General features: G+C 41.5%; 1 protein-coding gene across 1 annotated transcript in view; it reads right to left on the bottom strand.

Annotated features, from left to right (window-relative positions):
• Positions 1–19,176, bottom strand: part of ELOVL4 (ELOVL fatty acid elongase 4) — a 35,251-nt gene extending 16,075 nt beyond the window's left edge. The window contains exons 1-2 of the mRNA XM_075414463.1: positions 18,788–19,176; positions 1,762–1,949 (exon numbers count right to left, since the gene is read on the bottom strand). Of these exons, the coding sequence (XP_075270578.1) occupies positions 1,762–1,949; positions 18,788–18,887 (288 nt within the window). The 5' untranslated portion in view covers positions 18,888–19,176. The remainder of the gene's footprint in view (positions 1–1,761; positions 1,950–18,787) is intronic.
• Positions 19,177–19,606: the final 430 nt, after the last annotated feature.

Raw genomic sequence — 19,606 nt, 5'->3', positions numbered from 1 at the left:
TGATTATTTAAACAGCATTTAAAGGCATTTCACATTCAAATTCTGTTCTAGGCAATACCCGGAAACTGTACAGTCATTCACAAAATACAAACTGTGTACTATTTTACTTATAATGACTACTTTACTCATGTGAATTACAGCAGTGGCACACTGCTATTGTAAACCTCACATAGCTTGAAGCAGTTGTTGCCTCCTTAAAGTGACCTTAAACACCTTCCTCCTATCATTTTCCAGGATCAAGAAATGACACTTCCTGTAAATGCTGTGTCCACAGCCTTAACATCCATTGAGTAAACGCCTACCCTCTGAAATAGCAGGAAACTAGAACCTCTGTCTGTATCTCACATTACGAGCTTTCAGCCTATCAGCAGCAAACACATATTTGCAGTCCTATTTGTTTTTATGTGAATTCAGTGATTTGGAAATGCCACACAAACATGTGTTACCCTATAAGCAACACAGGTTTGAAAACTAATTGACCACAAGTCTAGTATAATTCAGCTTACAGGTAAACAAACTAATTTAAAAGAATAAGTGAAAGAGACAGTCATGGCAAAAAACCTGCAGAATTCATTTCAGAGGAGTTTCAGTTTTAACCTGCCACGATGACTGGATTTCATCCACTCCCACAACCTACGCTTTGGTGTCAGCATTAAATTCTGTTGTACCTGTAGTAGTTTATGACTCAGTTGAACAGTGCAAGGAAACAATTTAGACAAAATGACGATTGAGGTGTGATGGCTAAAATTTTACTGAACTATGTCTTAAAAAAATGGCTGAAATGAGTTAATGATTTGATTACAGAAACTCTCGGGAAGGGTCAATATGCAGATCATCATCAGATACGTCATGCTTTCCTGGCAAAAGTATGGAGCAGACTAGTCAGAGTTCTGCAATGGTGTAATTTTAACTGGTCTGTTTGTTTGCTTACTTCTAGAAACAGATTTTGCAGGTTTATTCTATGAGATCTTCCAGGAAGAAGACTCTCAATCCGCATGAGCAAAGTCACAGCAGCATAAACGACTCCTTAGCATCAGCTATATCCTGGACAGCTATCCTTGAATAATGATTACCAAACTGCTAAGTAATCCCACTTAGCTACTGCTAAAGAGCTGATCCACTGCATCACAGCTAGTCATTTTCTCTGTACTGAAAACCTAACACAGGAGAAATGCAGCAACACTGAAATTTATATAAATTAACACACTCAGAACATTGCAAACCAAATATTAGAAGACTGTATCCTTTCATTTTCAAATAAGGATGCAGTTCACTCCATTTTTATTCTTATTCTAAAAGCTAACTTGCAGACAGTACTTTTTCTCACTACAGACAATAGACACCTGAATTTCTAAAAATGATAAACACACTGAAGGCACCAATAAACAGGTCAATTTCTAACAAGTTACATTCTGACATCCTTTAGGATTATTGAAAAAACAAAAATCAGTTACAAGTGTTAAATCTCTATGGACTTTAGTTAATCTGTCCACTATATACAATAACATAAATCTAAGAAGAACTTGGAATGCTAGTACACAAATTCTCTCTCTATATAGACTCATTTAGTGCATTTATTCTCAAACAGAACATAACTAGCTACAGAAACACTCACATCAGAGGCAAACACAGCTTTCAAAGTCCGGGCAAAGCATTCACCCTCAACGGACATTACGAATAGGTAAGATTATTTTCATTGTGCAATCTGTAGACACCATCAGACTTAAATACGAATTCCCTCCTGCGAGAAGGCATACACACCTCTTTGAAAATGAAGAAGTTGAGTAGAACCATCCCAAAGTTGTAAACAACCAACAGGAAACGTAACTGGAAGGGCTCTCTGGTCTTCATCCATTTGGGGCCCAGCCAGACAGTGAGGAGATAAATAGTGCTTATAGTCAGTGTTGGAAATGGAGACTGCATCAAGGGCCAATCATCAACACGTTTGTCTGGGGAGGGTGAAGCAAACAGAAGCAGTCAACAAGGTCTGAACAACAGATAATTCAGCATCATTTTAAGCATTGCATACGTTAAGTATTATTCTCTCCTGGAATAGCTGCATAAAACAGTAGAAACACCACACACTCATTCTTTCTAGGAAGGTTAAAGAAAACTGTTCTAAAAAAACCCCACTATATCACATTAACTCCCACAGTGATTCATTATGTCATGCAAGTTTTATTGCCCAGTTCTACAATCCAAAACAGTAAGGCAAACAGAATCACAAGCGCCCAAACCCAACCCACCAATCCATCAAAAACCAATGATGCTTATGATGAACAGTTACTGCAACAGCAACATAACCAAATATTCAACACCACTGCAAATGAAAGATACACAAATTTAGCGAAATACTGATAGAATTAATAGCTTTTATTAGTTTAAAATTAAGCACTAAAAAGCTTGTATGATGCCAACCAAGCACCTTTGCTATTTGATATACATCAGTCTCATATGTTTCAGACAGAATACTAACAACGTTACTGGAAAACAGCTAAATAAAAGAGTTTAAAGGAATGGTTCCAGTTAGAGTAACCTGTGCTGCCACATGAGAGACAAAGGTTTTATTACAGTCTCCTTCAGTCACTCACGGGATCTGGAGTTATACTCTAGGGCCCAAAATATCCTATATTAAGTTCTGGATCTGTGTCAAAAAAGCACTCTTAGCCAGTGACACCTAGGATTAGAAGATGGCTCTGCAACAGAGGAGGGAAGGGAGAGACTACAGTGACACCTCCTTACGAAGTGTTTCCTTCCTCCCCCATATGAAGGCTAATGTCTAGTTATAGCAAGAGATAAAAGATAACTATCCCATAATTATCAATACTTCAGATACTGCACAGCTCTATGATACTAACTGGATTACTTTCCAGATGCCAGCTGGAGTTCAGATGGGAATCAAACCACAGGGCTCCTTGGGAAGCTCAGACATCTAACACACCTGTCTTCAGTCATTTCTGGGCAAACTCACAAACAGCAATGCAGTTGCCCACAGACTTGCCTAGAGGACAAGCTCTTTCAGAGAACTGCTTTTCTCCATGGTAAACCAAAGACAGTGAAAAAACCCCACACCATAAACTAATTCCTGATCCCAGGCATACTAACAGGTAAGTTAGAAAACCCTTCTTATTTACCAAATAAGGAACTCCGATGCAATGAGGGAAGTACAGAACATCACTGCCATTATGCCTCCTCCACTTTTTTCTCTCATTTCCTTGGTTGCCCTTAAGATCATAAATTAGAACCCCACTTTAGAAGCAGGTTTTGCGAGACCCTCTAATGAACAACACATATTGTGATCTACAGAAAGACAGTGTACATGGCACTGACTATTGCTGCTTTCAGTATATTTAACGATACTTGATCTGCCTGTGCAAGCAAGATGCTAGGAGGCCTAAAAAGAAGTGGAAGAAAAGAAAGAGAAACCAGCCTAGCTGCTTCCTTTATGGCTGATAATACTAGAACAGAGAAGTCATCCTAAAGCATGGAAACCTCCAGCAAGGTTAATGCTGCCAGAATGATGGGAGTCAGCCTTGAGACCACAGCCACCAGCAGAAGCCAAGGGCAAGACAGGGTAAGGAGTACAGGGAGGACTGGTGAAAAAATCGGATAGACTGGTTGTAGAAACACAGGCAGCAAACAAAACTGAAGAAAGTGAGAGCAGACAGTTAGTTACCTCTTACTTTTCAGCAAGTCCCTGGAATAGACATTTCTATTACAATATAATGCACTCTCTGCAAAACATAAGAACAATTGCTTTATAGTACAGTGTAGTGTGTGGGATGTAAAGGAACAGCCCCATTTTCCAGACCTCACCAAATGCCACCTATTGAAGCTGAAATCACACTCCCTTACACTTTAGTTCCTGCTTGCTTTTAGCAATTGCTCTACCAAACTGGATTTAAAAATAAGAGATAAAACCGCTTAAAAGTCAAGAGAAATGGAGAACCTCAGCATCCACCAGATATGAAGTAATGGGCAAAGACTCATCTCCACCAAGCAAGAAGAAAGTTGTCACTTCTTCATTAAGAGACAGCTCTGGGAGTAGCCAATGTGTGAGATGCTTTAATCAAATCCACATCTCACTTCAGACACTGCAGTGTGCAAAGAGTTAAGAGCCGGTGAGGCAAGAGACTCGGTTGCTTTCCCAGCCTTCTCGCACTAAGCGATATAAAGAGGCAAGCACATATTTGAGAATTTGCCTTCTATTTTCTAACCCAGTGTTTCATGGTATCTTGAACACTAAAGTGACAAAGAAAAACATGAAAAGATCTGAATTTTACCCAGGAGATGAATGTTACCACCACTGCTTGAAACAGGAAACGATGACGTATTCCAGATTTCTTTTTGTGGCAGGAGACAAAGATTTCTAGAGGGAAGGATGAGGATTCACTAGAGGGTGAAAGGAAGGACAAAGGGACAACTTTTACGAAAGCCCAGCTGCAAGTGGGCTTTGGCTCCCGCTTCATCAGTGCCGTAAACAATTCTTTCACCTTCTTTCCACAAATACTAGAAATTGAAGAACTTCAGTGGAGAAAACCAATACATATATTTAACTCTGACAACAACATACGGGCACCTGGGCAGCTGCCATTACACTTCCATACCTGTATCATGGTTTCAGCCTGTTACTTTGCCTCTGCACAGGGTTTTTGGACAGTGAGCCACCACATCTCAGAGACAAGTCTTAAAATATTGGCAAGAAAAGCATAGCTTACCGATACAGACCACACAACACACTGTCTAGGGAATCTATTTGACTGGGATTTTGGGGGCTGGGTCTGACCTCTCCTAGGACAATTAATGACACTTTGAACACAAAATTCCTGTATGAGAGGGAATACAGTAGGGGATTCAGTTCTTGAGCACATCCTGGCCAAACCAGAAGTGTATCAATAGCCAAAAAGTTTATTCCAATTCCTACTGTGCTAACTAAGAATACCACCTTGTCTTTGTTTTAAGCGCATTTAGGAGACTCTACATAGGATTATTTTTTACTATTACTGTGGCACCAGAAAACGTGCTACTATTCATCCCAGAACTTGCCAGATTTAGAAAACTTGCTCATCACAAGATCTCGCACAGATAATGCAAAGTAACTTGTTCAGTATTAAATCAGCTCCACACACCATTCTTGTTGCACAGAAGACATCACAAAACCAATTACATTTCAGTTTACCAGGAAAGCTTGCTTGTCCGTGTTCTATACGGAAAACACAGTTACATGCAGACCCTTGTTCCACACTTCTTTTCAGATACCCTCTTTCAAACCAAGATAAATTCATTCTTCTAAGTCATCTTCTTAAGTGACAAACCTCCCAAGCTACTCCAACATCCTCCTCCCCCCCCCCCCCCCCCTCCCCGTTTTTCAAAAGTGGCACAATTTTGTGTCCTACTTACTAGCTGGTGCTGATGACCACAAATGATTTCTGCAAAATACAGAGAATTGTGATAGCTTAAGGGGACATATGACTGTATTAAATCCTGCAGTACCTCACACGCAATAGGTACATTATTACCTGAAAGATGAAATGAGCTTGAAATAAAACAGCCAGCTCCCTGAATTAAAAAATCCCTCCAACTGCTTTGAAGCAAACTGACCAATGCCTTTACCTGATTAAAATTGACAGAGACTCACTGAATCTTTCAGGGGATTAATGCGTTTGTCTTTCAAATCCTAAGACCTAGATTCTAATTTGATCACAAATAAAATGTCTGTTGTGATGACACAGGCTGTAGTACAGTGGTTTTTTTTTGTTAGGTGGGAGAAGTTTTAGAACAAATATTTAAAAGTTGCACTCAATCGTAAGGATGAATCCAGAGTAGAATACGGTACCTGCTAACATGTTCCTGATATAAATATTTCATGTTCTTTCCTTATATAACAGTAATTTTCTATACACACGGTTTTCCTGTCATTTTGTGTATATACATTTTAAAGTATCACACTGCAAAGACAAGAAACAGAAGAATATATTTTCATATATATACCTAAATAAATTAAATTGCCCTCAGGCATCTACCTCTGCAGGATTTAATTCTTTACGTGGGGCAATTCACAGGAAATACACACATGAAACCATCTGATTTCTTTCTCCAAAGTAAGAACAAGAGCACAACCAGTGAAAAGGACTGACTATCCTACCTGGTAATGTCTAAAGTGGACATAATTAACCTCTACTGAAATATGGCAGGCAAATGGAGATGAGTTTCAATAAGTAAGGCTGCACTGATGGCGATCTAGAGTTAAAAGTCACAGGAAACTTCTGTGAAGCATACTATAAGTGTTTTAATATGCAAATACTTCTGTTAAATGTGGTTCAGCATTTCCTTTCCAATAGATTTTAGATGGTTAAATTTCCTGCATGTTACTTGTATTTTTCTTTCCTGAGGAAGTACAAACTTTAAAAATAAGCAAACAAATGCATAGCATAGTCTCTCCTACATTCATCAGGAGAAATCCTGAAGCAGTACAAAGGTGACTATCTCTGCTTTTAGTATTAGTTTTAGAGAAAACATTACATAACTAAAATACATGACTTTTGAAACCCCCTGCATTCATATGAGATTCAAATTCGAAACTTAGTAAGTCTTTATTTTTACTTTAATAACATATGTATTCCTTAGGTATAAGGTCGCTACTCACTAATTTATCTGGAGAGCCTCTCACAGTTATTAATAGCTATTGATACTATTCTCAGCGCAAAGACACTTACAGTGCCAATCCAGCACATCCATCTGTCCAATTACATTTCTAAAGACACTGCAGAAATAATGGTGACTGTTTAAAAGTGGTTCATAACAGTGAGAGCTCTCTGCAGATCATGCTGTTGATTTTAACAAGAAGTCATCTCAAAGCCCAATCTCAAGTTTAAGAAAGACTTCCTTGGATGAATGAAATTTTAATTCTACAGTATAAGGAAGGCAAACCAGTATTATCTAATTGGAGTATTGTTCTATGAACTACACTTTTTAATTATCTAAGAATTTCACACATCTTGGTAGCTCCACTAGCAGTATAATTGGAGGATTTTACAAAATGACAACAAGGATCATGTAAGAACACATGTGAGAAACATAACTTCATACACCTTAACGTGTTTAGAAAGCTTTCACATTAAATACCTTTGCAGTATTTTAGTGACCCCCTTCCCCCTCCTCTTTCTGGTTACAGATTAATATTCTATACAACATACTTCTCCTTCTGCATTTATATTCAAAATACTGGCTCGGTCCTGTAAATAAGTCCAAGTGAAAATAAGGTTCACTGCAGACTGGCTCAGTTGAAAGTAAACTCAAACAAGCATCTACACGATTAGACCCTAGGCTTGGAAACTAAATGGGGTAATGCATCAGAATCACTTAAAAGTACATATATTGTTACAAGTTTGCAGAGATTCAAAAAAGCTCAGTCTGATTAAAACCTCAGAATATACAAACGGAACAGTAACAGCTGAAGCTGTAAGTGTAGCCTTTAAAACAGTACACGACTAACTGCACGGGCTGCACAACTCGATACTGAAGACTGTTAGAGAAGTACCATTGCAGAGTCCAAATTGAGAGGCCATATATCTTTGGACTGAATACCTACAGAAGTATAAATTTTCTATTCACTTATTTATCACAATTTTAATAAATCAGTTTATACAGTCCCAATATGAATGATTCTTTTAAAGGTCTCCAGTGCTTGCATTAACTTAGCTGCTTTGATATTGATTATTCATTGCACTTCTTGCACTTTAATCCTCTGTTATCTCAGTTTATCAAGTTTCTTTATGATAAATCCTATGACAGAGGATTGAAGCTAGTGCATGAACTAAAATAACATGCCTATTGCACCATTCTTGTTTCAACCAGAAAAAAGTCTATATCCTCCTAGGAGGGATTGTGCAGACAGATCGCAAAAGGATTGGGACACAAGGCATGTCCAGTTTATGCTTCTTACTCACCTTTATTTCACCCATCACACTTGGCAGTCTTCTAGCACCATGGGTATTTCTAAGGAGTCTGACAGGGTCAAAAGGTACCTGTACCTAACTCAAGAACACTGCAATCTAATCTATAAAACAAAGACCACAAAACTTCCCTTAATGCACATTTTTTAGCTAAAAGATCTGCTTTACAAGAATTTCCCACTTTACTAGAGGACACATCTTTTCAGAGGCAGAGAACCCAGTAGAGCATATAACACCTTGCTGTAACTAGACCCACTGCATAAACTTCCTCCTAAACCCAAAGGAATTAAGATAAAGTTGTAATCAATTCATGATACTTTTCTCTGCTAGACTGAAGACTCACCTTCTATCAATCTTCCCCCACACACATTTAGGTAGTTGTAAACTGCTATCGGGTCACTCACTAGCTGCTTACTTATTTATTATATTTAAAGAAACACCTTCATTCACCTGAAGGAGTATTTTCCAACCCTTTAATCATTTTCATGGCTCTTCTCTGGATACTCTACAAACATTTAAATCACCCTTGCATCTGTTTGACAGGGAAAATTAACTAGACCAATCAAGTCCCTGCCGCTTTCCGTCACAGAAGAATTCTGTATTATCACAATAATGCCATAGCATCAGTGGTGGTTATGACTGGGAAGAAAACAAAGAGGTGAATATGTTACTGGTAAAGCTAATGATGACATGCATATGATGCCATATGGACAAAGGTTCCCAAAACCTGGCACAAGAAAGCACAACAGCTGGCCTGATTTAAGTAATTTTTTGAAATACAGAACAGTACAGAGAAAACATTTTTATTTTGATCTTCAAGAATGAACAGAAATATCTAAGTATTTGGTCTATTCTGAAGCTTTAACTAGCCAAGAATAAACTAATTTGTTCAGGCCAAGAACAAGAGACATCAAAATTTTCTGGCAAAGCATTGTTCTTTTAACAAGTTATGAAACATCAAGCGAAGACGCAAGAATAAAAATATTCAGTCTCAAGCACAATGAACAATGAAAGCATATACTCTGAAAAACAAGACAAAATCCACAGCTTTTAAAAGTTTGCAAAACTGTACAAATCCTATTGCACTCAAAACTGAGAGATGCCTGCCCCAAAACCTAAAGGACTACAGACAAGACTAGCGCATACTGCCTATAACCAGCTGCAGCTTTGTTTTAAATTTCAAGGCTTTGTAACCAACTGTTTAGCATTCTTTAAAGCCATACACAGCAACATAAAATCAAAATCCCACACAGCTAAGAACAACATCTCCTGCAGCTAATGAACACCTGTGTCATATGCACGTGTTTCATAAACTCCCATTAAAGTAACAGAAACACCGAATCCCAATTTGTTTTTAAAAGGTCAGATGTATTTTAGCTGGCATTCCCATTACTCTAACTAGCATTCTAGTCTTCTTGGGACTCCAATCAATCAATCAATCACTAATACCATATTGTCTTTGTGCCTCTGCACAGCAAATATAGGATACACTTGCTTAAAGACAAGGATAACAACGGAATTATTACGAAGTTTAGGAGCCATATCAGTTCTCCATCAAGTTTCAGGATTTTCAAGTGTAAGAGATTGCCTTGTTCAAATTAGTTTTGATTCACCTCCTCCGTTGATTATGATTATTTGTGAGGACAGTGCAAACACTCTGCTTCAAGGAATAATAAAAACATAATCCTTATTGAAGCTTACACAAGATTTGCAAGATCGTAAGCCCTTGAAGCATGTAGCATTCTTACATTTTCAAAGCTTACATTTCCAAACATCACAAAAGCAAGATTTATTCCCAGTGCAGTGATACCTGCATGCCTTTTCTTAAATGTTACAAGTTATGGAGTAAATAGACGAACAAAACACATAAAAAAACCCAAAACCAAACCACCCAACCAAAAAAAACCCACCCAGCCAATCCATGGGATGCAGTTTCATGAACTAGCTGCAGAACTCCATGATCCAGCCCATGTCTCTGTATTTCTAAAGAAATAAAAGTGCTGCATAAAGCGTACTTCAACAAGCTTTCCTTTTGCATTGTTTTCTTTACTGAAACTTTTATTCAGACTTCTCTGTCTCAGTGAAAACTGTATTTCTGAGAACTCAGACTGGAGATGTCGTTACTTCACACAAAAGTGGTGGGTTTTGGAACGATGAAAATAGTTGTAGGGGTACCAGTAAGCCGTAATACAAACTTCTGATTCATGCACGTTCAGTGTTGCAGTAACAGATTAGACTACTGGCCCATCTAGTACGATTCAGGGTTTTATAATGCCAAAAGGGATAATCATAGAATAAATCTTCTCCATAGACAGACTTTTTTCTTAGATTCCCTCAGCTAGAAGCCAATATCCTTGCAAAATGTGAAGGATTATTAATAACAGATTAATAATAACTCTGCAAGGCCTTATCCACTGTAGAGAGACATGTGTTACATACTCAGCATACACGGGACAGTAAGTTCAGCACTGATATATGTCTTGCTAATGTGCTAACACAGCGGAAGGATACTGATGCTTAACTACACAGCCAATGTAAACAACTTACGTTTCTGCCCTCATACTACGGAATGACTTGGGGTTGCAGACGAACATTTAGAGACTCCTAGGTGCAGTGACTGAACATGTCTGAAAATCAGCAATGGCAAGTGAAATCTACCTAAAAATAATACCAGAAAGCTATGGGAGAACATTTGCAAGGAGCTGCACAGAAATCTCCCTGGGATGCTGATCACCAACTTGGTTTTACAGCAGTATGAACAAGGTGGGAATTCTGTTCTGAGTAAACACTATAAGAGGAATTATTGAAATATATTAGCTCTTATGTTCAAAGTTCAGGGACAGAAGCAGAATTTACAGTTGTGAGGTACATGAGGTCTTCTGTTAGCCTAACACAAGCACATCAGTCAGAGCCTCTAAAGAAAAACAATGCTGCAGAACATTTACTTCCTCAACATGCCTTCCACAGTGATAAATCTAGAGGGGAGGGGGGGAAAAAAGCCACTAAACAACAAAAAGACACTAATTTTGAAATTATTTTCAAAACATGAACTGAATGAGAAAGTTTTCTTATACCCAAAAACGACCAAAGAATGATCAGTGTCTGAATCTTTCACTCACTGAGTATACAGAAGTAAAATCACTAGTTTGGCCGTTCGATAATGCCATACCCAAATGACTGCTACCACTTAGTCTCTTCACTTCTACAGTTGTGTTACCTTTCATGATAAGATATGGCCCCCAAATCTAAGCTTCTCTAATGGTTTCCGCAATAGAGATACTCAGTCTTCAACAAAAATTCATGGATCACTGAGATTAGACGGAGTAGAAGAAAATCTGACCTAAGTATGAAAACATTTTGGTGTGCTCTACGTGTAAGTATTTCTACTGGGCACATCTGTTCCTGGTAAACCACTAGATATTAAATGCAAACACAGAAACTGCGGTTATAAAGTCTCCCATTTACAGCCCAGCTATTAAATTTAGCACCTGTACTTCCTGGGTTTTTTTTCCCCTTTAGAGTATCTTAATTTAAAAACAAGGTGTTACAATGCTGCTCTAGGAATAGCAGAACATAAAATCTTGCCTAGATAGATAAGATTTGCTGGCTCAGCAAAAAAGTCGAAGACACAGGCTGTAAATTCCCTTCCTCCAGCAACATGCTGTAAGCATTCAGAAAGCAATAAAACATTCTCTCATATTTGCTATAACTGGGAGAGGGAAACAAGGAGATGATATCTACAAGTAGAGAAAAAAGAAAAAAGTAAGAATAGAAAAACGCCACGGTCAAGCATGTAAACTGAAGCATAACCTATACAAGAGCTGGAAGACAACACTTTTGCGGAATCGGAAAATATGGTGGAAACAAACCAAATAGTCAAGAGTCCACGCTTATGCTGAAACAGACAATTTCATGTGGGAGACGGGTGGACAGAGTGAAATTAGGGAAGACTCTCATGGCACAAGCATACACAAAGTCACAGAGAGAGAGAACACTCTGGGGCAGTAGTCAAGGATCAAACCACTGAAATTATTCAGGTACATAAAAAAAGGAGATGATTTGCAGGCATATAAGTGAGTTAACCTGACACAACCAAGTGTGGTTAATGCCCACAGGCGTGCCATTACCTTGCATCAAATGCAAGCCAAATAGAAGTAGCTTATTCCCCTCACCTTCCATGAGAGAAAGGTGAAGTAGCTCATGTTTATCTTGAGATCCAAGCACACACAATGGGAGTTAACACAAAAAACACATTGCACTCATCTCCAGGCTTGCCTTGGAGCTACTTATTGCTTTACCTACAGCCTAGGGTGCAGTCCTGAAAATCCCCACAGAGCTGACACCAAAGTCTCGGCAGGCCTGAATTTCCGAGCTGCTTCCATTTATGTCCTTAAAATGCCAAAAGACCTTTAAGTCCATATGCTCAGAAGCACTTGAGTCTTGACAAAATTGAGCACAGTTGTATCCATCTGCCATCTAAACAAGATCCAGAAACTATGCATCCCCTATCTACAGCTTCCTAACGATGTCAGTCAGATAGTCTCACACACAAGAGTTCCTCATGAAATGCAATGATAGCTTCAACTTTGTTTTCAAATACAGCCTGAGAAAGCAAAGTGCTGTCACGTAACAGTTTACTAGTCAGAGCAGTCCAACCTCATGGATGAGATCTGGCCTTACAAGCACACTGTCCCAACTTCTGTGCTCCAGGCACAGTCCACTTTCACCAACGCTCCATAAAAGCCAAAACTTTCATTCTTTTTATGGCAAATTCCGTCATTTAGCTCCAGATTTTCAGGCCATTCATGTTTAGCTCCATCTGCCTTACCTCAAAAAAACCTCTTCAGTACACACCACAGCCTTCCTTCTCCCCCGTCTTGCATCCTAGCAAATTCTTCCTCCCAAAGTCCTCTCCATGTCCGCTTGGAGCCTTTTCATTCATCCACCTTTCATCTAAATGCTCCCTTAATCTTTTCCATATGAATCAAGTAAGTGCAAAAACCTGTCTGGACTAGCAGAGGAAAGAGTGGAGTCTTGCCTCACTCATTCCTCATGGCTCCTGATCTACAAGACCATAAAAGGAACTGCAACCTACATTTCCTTTGTCTTCCTCTACTAACTGTCCTCATGCAGCCTTTGACAATCTCTCCTGGTTGCACAGGATAGTATAGCATAGCAGCCTTGAATACAACTTCTTCTGGTCTTCCATAGCTATGACCATAGCCCTGCTACATGCTCCTTCACCCCACGCACAGCACAAACACAGAATGACTACCACACTCAACTTCTAGGCAAGCTTATTCCACTAGAGACAGCTACCTACGAACAACAGTTCAACCACTATGCTCAATCAATTTATGTAACCAGTGCAGTCCCCAGGATAAATGCATCTTCATCATGCCACAGATATTTCAAGAACTCTTCAGCTCTTGTCACAGTATGGGGCTCCAGGACCACATGCTGATTTGCTCCTCACTAACGGCATGCAGCCTTAGCTAAGAAACATTACCCGAGAACTCCACAAGAGTAATTTATGGTGTGCTGCAATTTTAAACATCCAGACATTTGGCCTTCTGCAGTAGGTACCGAAATCATGCAACCCGCTTGGTTAAATTTTGTAGAAAGCAGTTTCCCAACCTTTTTCCACAGAATCTACTTTATCAGTATTTGTAACATCTTATTTCCTCCAAAGATTTCACGACATGCGATCTACACAGCCTTAAAAGGAATTTTCAGAAGTTCAGTTATGTTCTTGCCATTCTGTTCAAACATTTCCTTTTGCTTCTGGAGTATGTTGATGAGTGCGCAAACAGAAGCTCGTACCACATTCTTGCTGGTGATCTTTGAAGGCTTTTTTTCTGTTTCATCGTTTTACCAGAGCCGAGAGTTGCAGATGATCACACAGAACAATTCCTCCTTCATGTTAGGAAAGAGAAGTCTTCCACTCACGACTCAGTTCCCTGCCAATAGTGTCAGCTTTGCTTCAGGCTACTACCGCAGGCTCAAGTTCTTGAAGTTTGGTGATCCAAAATTGCTAAGCAGACATTTCCATTCAGTAACGTACTTTTCCAAATGATGTTTCCATTTCTAAAGGTGCTTGGTATCTGGTTTGTTCTGATTATCTATCTTTTGAGTTCCACGATCTGATAATATCTCCTGGTGATGAAATGTGGGTGGAATCTCCCTCAAACGTGTAGCAAATTGTCTTCAATACTGACAGCTGTTTTTTCTTCACTAGTAAAGTCCCTCCCTCCACTGACAGGCAGTTAAATGTGATGCTCAATGAAACAAATCAAGTAGACTGGGATGCTCCTAGTGCTCAGTTTGGTTGACAGTAGGCTCACATAATCTAGCCTTTAACATTCTTTACTTCCGTAACCAATTTCTCCAAGTGCTGCTCCTGCCACAGGTTTTTCGTTGTGTTTCTGCCACAAGACTGCCAAACCCAACTACACTAGCTTCTCCAGTTTCTGGTGTGTTTCCTCCTGTCTAATCCTTGTGTTTCACCCAGTCACAGTCACCGATTGAAAAAAACATTCCCTTGAGAAGAAAATTGTATCTGAAAGACAAGTATTGTGCCAAATCACTGAGTGCGATGCTCAGCCAGCCCTCTGAAAGCTCAGGAACACATTCCGGTCTGTTTCTGTGAAACTGGCTCCATGAACCTTTATCTTCCCTTCATTCTCTCTCCTCATCGTCACTCTCTGAAGAGCTTTCATTGGGGTTCTGCTTGTCAGCACACTTGTGGCACAAATCCTCAAATACAACACGGTGCTACTTGCACTCAGACTGTTCTGCTAACCACCCCAACGAACTTTCCTCAAGCATAAACATTCAGGACCCTTCGGCCACACTCAATTTCTGCATGGAGGAAAGAATGAAGGAATAAGAAGAAACAACGCGTCTTCTTCCAGTTCTGTTCCCTGGACTGAAAAAGAAACTGAACCTGAACCTCCTAAGCATTCTTAACTTAGTCCCTAGATCTTCCCGGTGAAAGTTTTTATGGCAATTTGAGTTCTCACAGAACCTGCTCCACCTGATCACTTTCAGGTAAGCAGGTCTAAGTTTCTTGTGTTTCCCATCCTCATTGCATTACACTTCTGACCCAACTGATAAAAGCTATGATTGATACTGCTCCTGGACAAGATGTTATTTAGGAGACTACCACTAAAGTGAAAGTTTGCATCTTTCTCCTCTCTCCTTTCCTCCTGATGGAAAAAGTCTGTAATCTTATTAACTGTAACAGCTGTAAATAGTTGCTGTTCCAAAGCAGTTCCATGTGGCCTGGGATGGCCTTGCCCCCTTTTAACTTTGAGCTTTGGGAACAATTATTCTCACCCAAAGTCAGTAAATCCTTCTGTTATTTAGCTCAATACATTGAAATTAACTAGATCCTTTAAAATAAATATTTTTGATATTGGATTTCAGAAATCTCCTTTGCAAGCCACTGTCTCCTACTCCCCGTCCTCAACTGCCAATGGTCTCTTCACCCACGTTTTGAGATTTCCACACTCCTCTTTCCTGGATTATGTCCCCAGTTATTCATCTTAATAGTTCCCCCGGACTCAGCCTGGAACCTCCCTTTAAGTCACTTGCTCAGTCATCTAATCATACCCCTAATCCTTCCTGGCAGATCTAACCCCAACCAGCTACTCGAGCTGAGAGAAAGAAGGAAACCCTGCCCTACCTATTACATGTAATCGGTCCTATTACAGGAATAATGGCACGGAATTCCTAGATCATCTTTCCTGATAGTCACTGGTCCATCGACCACCTTTTTTTTCTCCTGATGACCGCTAAGACCATGCTTTTATCCTTTCTACCTCTCCTTGAAGTTTATGGCTTCCTAAATGACCTCCTTCAGCCTTTTCAGGTGAATATATGGTTACAGTGGATTTCAAGCTTTCACAAAATGTGTCTAAAAAGATAGTCAAGGAAGGAGGGGAAAGTAAACAAGGCATTTCAACAGATTCACAAGGAAAAACATAATAAGCTAAGGCTGAAAATGTATTTGATAGTATATATGGGGAAAAAGTCACAGAATACTGTTATTATCCCCAAATGCTAGATTAAAAAAAAAAAAACCAAACAAAAAACAAACCCACAAACAAGCTAGCTACAGGTAGTAAGCTTAACAATTAAAAAAAATTGTGACATCATTAAAAAAAAAAAATCATGTTAGGCTCATCATATACTCAGTCTTTTGGGGTTCTTTTTTTACCTCAGAAAAAGTCATTTGCTTTTTAAATAGCACAAAGCAGGGGAGGAAACAGACCAAATCTCTACAGCACAAAAATAAAGCAGCACAAGACTCAGTGGGATGTTCTGGCACAGGGCTACACAAGTTTTATCACAGGAGTCCAGGACAGCATTAGAAAACACCTGCTGGCAGGACTATTCCACTGAATACTGAGCGCAGGGCTAAAGACAGACTTCGGTGTCCAATAAAAAACGGAAGCAAAAACTGGAGAGAATAAGCAAACTTGCTTTTACATGAATGAAAAAGTTTTGTGTAGGAGTAGTAGTGGGAATAAAATTTCTTCACATTTTATTGTGTAATTTTGCTGTGTAGTAGTGTTTCAGTATGACTTATTGTGTAATGCTATTGCATGGCATCATTTGTTGAGCAACTTTGCTGCGTGGTATACTTTTTTATTTAATGATATTGAACATTAGGCAATGGTCTTGCATGCCATAATTGGTGTTTTTTGTTGAGCAACATCACTGCCATAGTTCTTGACAGAAAGGTGAATTGCATTAATTCACACAATAGCGCTGAATTCATGATTTTAACATATATTCACTCAGAGACAGCAAATGGAGTTTACTACTTTTTTCTGAATGAAGACACGTGCAGAAAAGCAGCAAACTGAGCAGGTATTTAAGCAGAACTTAGGGCAACAAGATATGATTTCATTCAATAGCAATGCAGCGTTGCCTCATAAATGACACTTTCTTATCCGGAGCTACCTTGTAACTTCATTGTGTGATATTGCATGTTTCACATATCCATATCTGACTGTAAAAACTGCAGGAGGACCTTGTTTTACTTTCTACTGGGTATAAATAAGAACAGTAACACGCTTCTGATGTGACTTAGGCTCTGTCCAACACTATCTTTGCAGGGAGCTGATGAAGTCCAGAATCTGAACATGAAGCTCTCCACCCACAGTACTGAACTTAAAGCAGTAATCTAAAACTTGCTTTACTAAAAGACCTAAGTATATTTTAGATGCCATCACAATGCCATCCCAATACTACTTAAGGTTCTCCAAAGCAGTAGGAGGAGGAAAGAAAAGTTTGCCCTATGCATAGTATTAATGTAGGTTACTGAGGTTTACATTCTTTATGTAAACTTCCCTTTTGATCCCTCTTTCCCCCCCCAGTCATTTTTGGTTATAATAGATGTGGTCCGTATATAGACTTCAATAACATGTTTGAAGTTCAGAAAATGTATCAGAACTTGAAGTCTTTTTTCCAAACAAATGAAGTAATCCATAAGGATATCAACTTCCATCCCACATCCATTTTTATATCCATCTGAAAATGCTATTGATTGGCTAGAACAGCATCTCTTTCATGCATTACCTGGCAGTCTATAAACAATTATATATTACAAGAGGCAGAGAGCAAACACTGGTAGACTACAATGCAGTGCTGCTGCAAGCATTTCTATTTGGTCTCATATTCTAGCAGGTTTTAAACACAGAAGAAAAAAAAATAGGCATGCAGGTCTAATTTTTAAAATATGGTAAAAACAGAACATAGGCTGGGAAGGCAAATTGGGGGGGGGGGGAGGAAATGAGTTCCCACCATCTATAACATAAGATTAATTTATTATCTGACAGATGGCAGAAGAGAAGGAGGTGGAAAAGACTGCTGATGCAGTAGCAAGCTTCCCGTCTGCAACGAAGGCCTCACATTCTCACTTTATCATACTGCCACAAAATACAGCCACAGTTGCGTTCCCTCCAGAGTTTCGCTCCGCGTATTTCTAAGTTTAAATCAAAATAACATAGACCTCATCGCTGTGTGGACAACTGAAGAATGAAGCAAACATCCAGCTGAGCGATTCTTCAGCCCACTGCCCGAGGCCACTCACAACAGCAGCCACGAACCGTGCGACTCTCCCCTGCTCGCTTCGCCTGACCGACGCAGAAGGGCCACCCGCGCCGGCCGACGCGTCCAGAGCCACCCGTCACCGCAGCCAGCCACGGTCTCGTTTGCTGTCCCAGCACCGACAGCTGCTTCTTCACATTTCTCCACACTCCAAGACGTCTTCTCTTCCTTCGGCGCCTTCCACGGCGCAGTCGCGGGGTGCCACCACGATCGAACGGAGCGCGCCGATGAACGGCGAGCAGCGGAACCGACCCACGCACACGTAACGCCAACCGAGAAGCTTCCGCAGCGATGGTGACCATCGTCGCTTCCTCGACCCGGCGTGCCCAGCTCCAGACGACGCCGGACCGGGACCCCCACCTGCCGCCGGCGGGAACCACCGCGGAGCCCCGCTGACCCCCGGCGCCGGGCCCCCGCAGCGGGCAGAGGGGACCGCGGGAAGGGCGGCTGCGGGAAGCCACCGGCCCGCGGGGACACCCTCACCTTGCCGCCCGGCGCCGTGACGCGGGATTAAGGGAGATAAACAAACAAAGCGCCCACGCACACCCAGAAGGACGAGAGGGGAAGCGGCCGGGGGACTCACATCGCCTCGGCCCCCCGCGTCTCCCGGGAGACGGAGCCATTTTGAAGCTCTGCGCCTCAGATCCGCGGGGTGGGGGGGGGGGGGTGTCGGGCACGGCGATGGCGGTGCCGGGGCCGCCCTGCCGCGTTACCTCGGATGCTCCAGGTCCAGCGGTAGAACTCGAGGGTGTCGTTCACCACGCTGGACACCAGACCCGCGGCGCTGGGGGGGTCGGCGGCGGCGGCACCCATGGCGAGCAGCAGCAGCAGCGGCGGAGCCGGCAGGCAGACCTGGTCTCGGCGCGTGCGTCCGTGCCTCTGCGCCGGGGCTGCTGCTGCTGCTGCCCTTCTACAGCCGGGGATGTGATTTAAATCTCTATCTCTCGGTATCTTCCCTCCAGACTCCGCCTTGCTCCCGTCACCGGCTCCCGTGCCCCGCGGGCAGGGAGGAGGCGGAGGCGGACGGGGGGCGGTGCGGAGGACGCGGCACCGCAACACCGTCCGCAGCGCCGGCGGCTGCCCGCGGGATGCGGCCCGGCCCGGCCCGGCCCGGCCGCGCAGGCGCAGTGCGGGGGCCCAGCCGCCTCCCGGCTGAGGGGAGGGCGGCGGGAGCAGGTGCGGGGTGGCGCGGGGAGCCCTCGCCTCCCTCCGTGGGCGTCCGGGGTGGGAAGGAGATGCTCGTTATCTTAATTTGCCTTTTTTTTTTTTAAAAAAATAGGTATATTTTCACCAGACGGGGGAATAAATGTTTCAGTCAACTTTTATTTCCTTTCTTCCTTTTCTCATTTTTAGCAGTTTGCATTTTTCTTCCTCTCTCCTTCCCGTCCCGCTCGCCCCTGAGGGACAGGCCGAGGCATCCCTGAGCGGCGCTCACTTCACCTCAGGCTGTGCCTGCGGAGGTGCTGGCCCTGCAGCTGACCACGCCGAGAAGCCTCCGCTGAAACCTCTTCCCTCTCCCGGCGCTGATAAAA

This window comes from Opisthocomus hoazin, chromosome 2 (assembly GCF_030867145.1).
Source record: "Opisthocomus hoazin isolate bOpiHoa1 chromosome 2, bOpiHoa1.hap1, whole genome shotgun sequence".
Lineage (NCBI taxonomy): Eukaryota > Metazoa > Chordata > Aves > Opisthocomiformes > Opisthocomidae > Opisthocomus > Opisthocomus hoazin.
The sequence above is the reverse complement of the archived record's forward strand: the minus strand, read 5'-3'. Positions and strand labels throughout refer to the sequence as shown.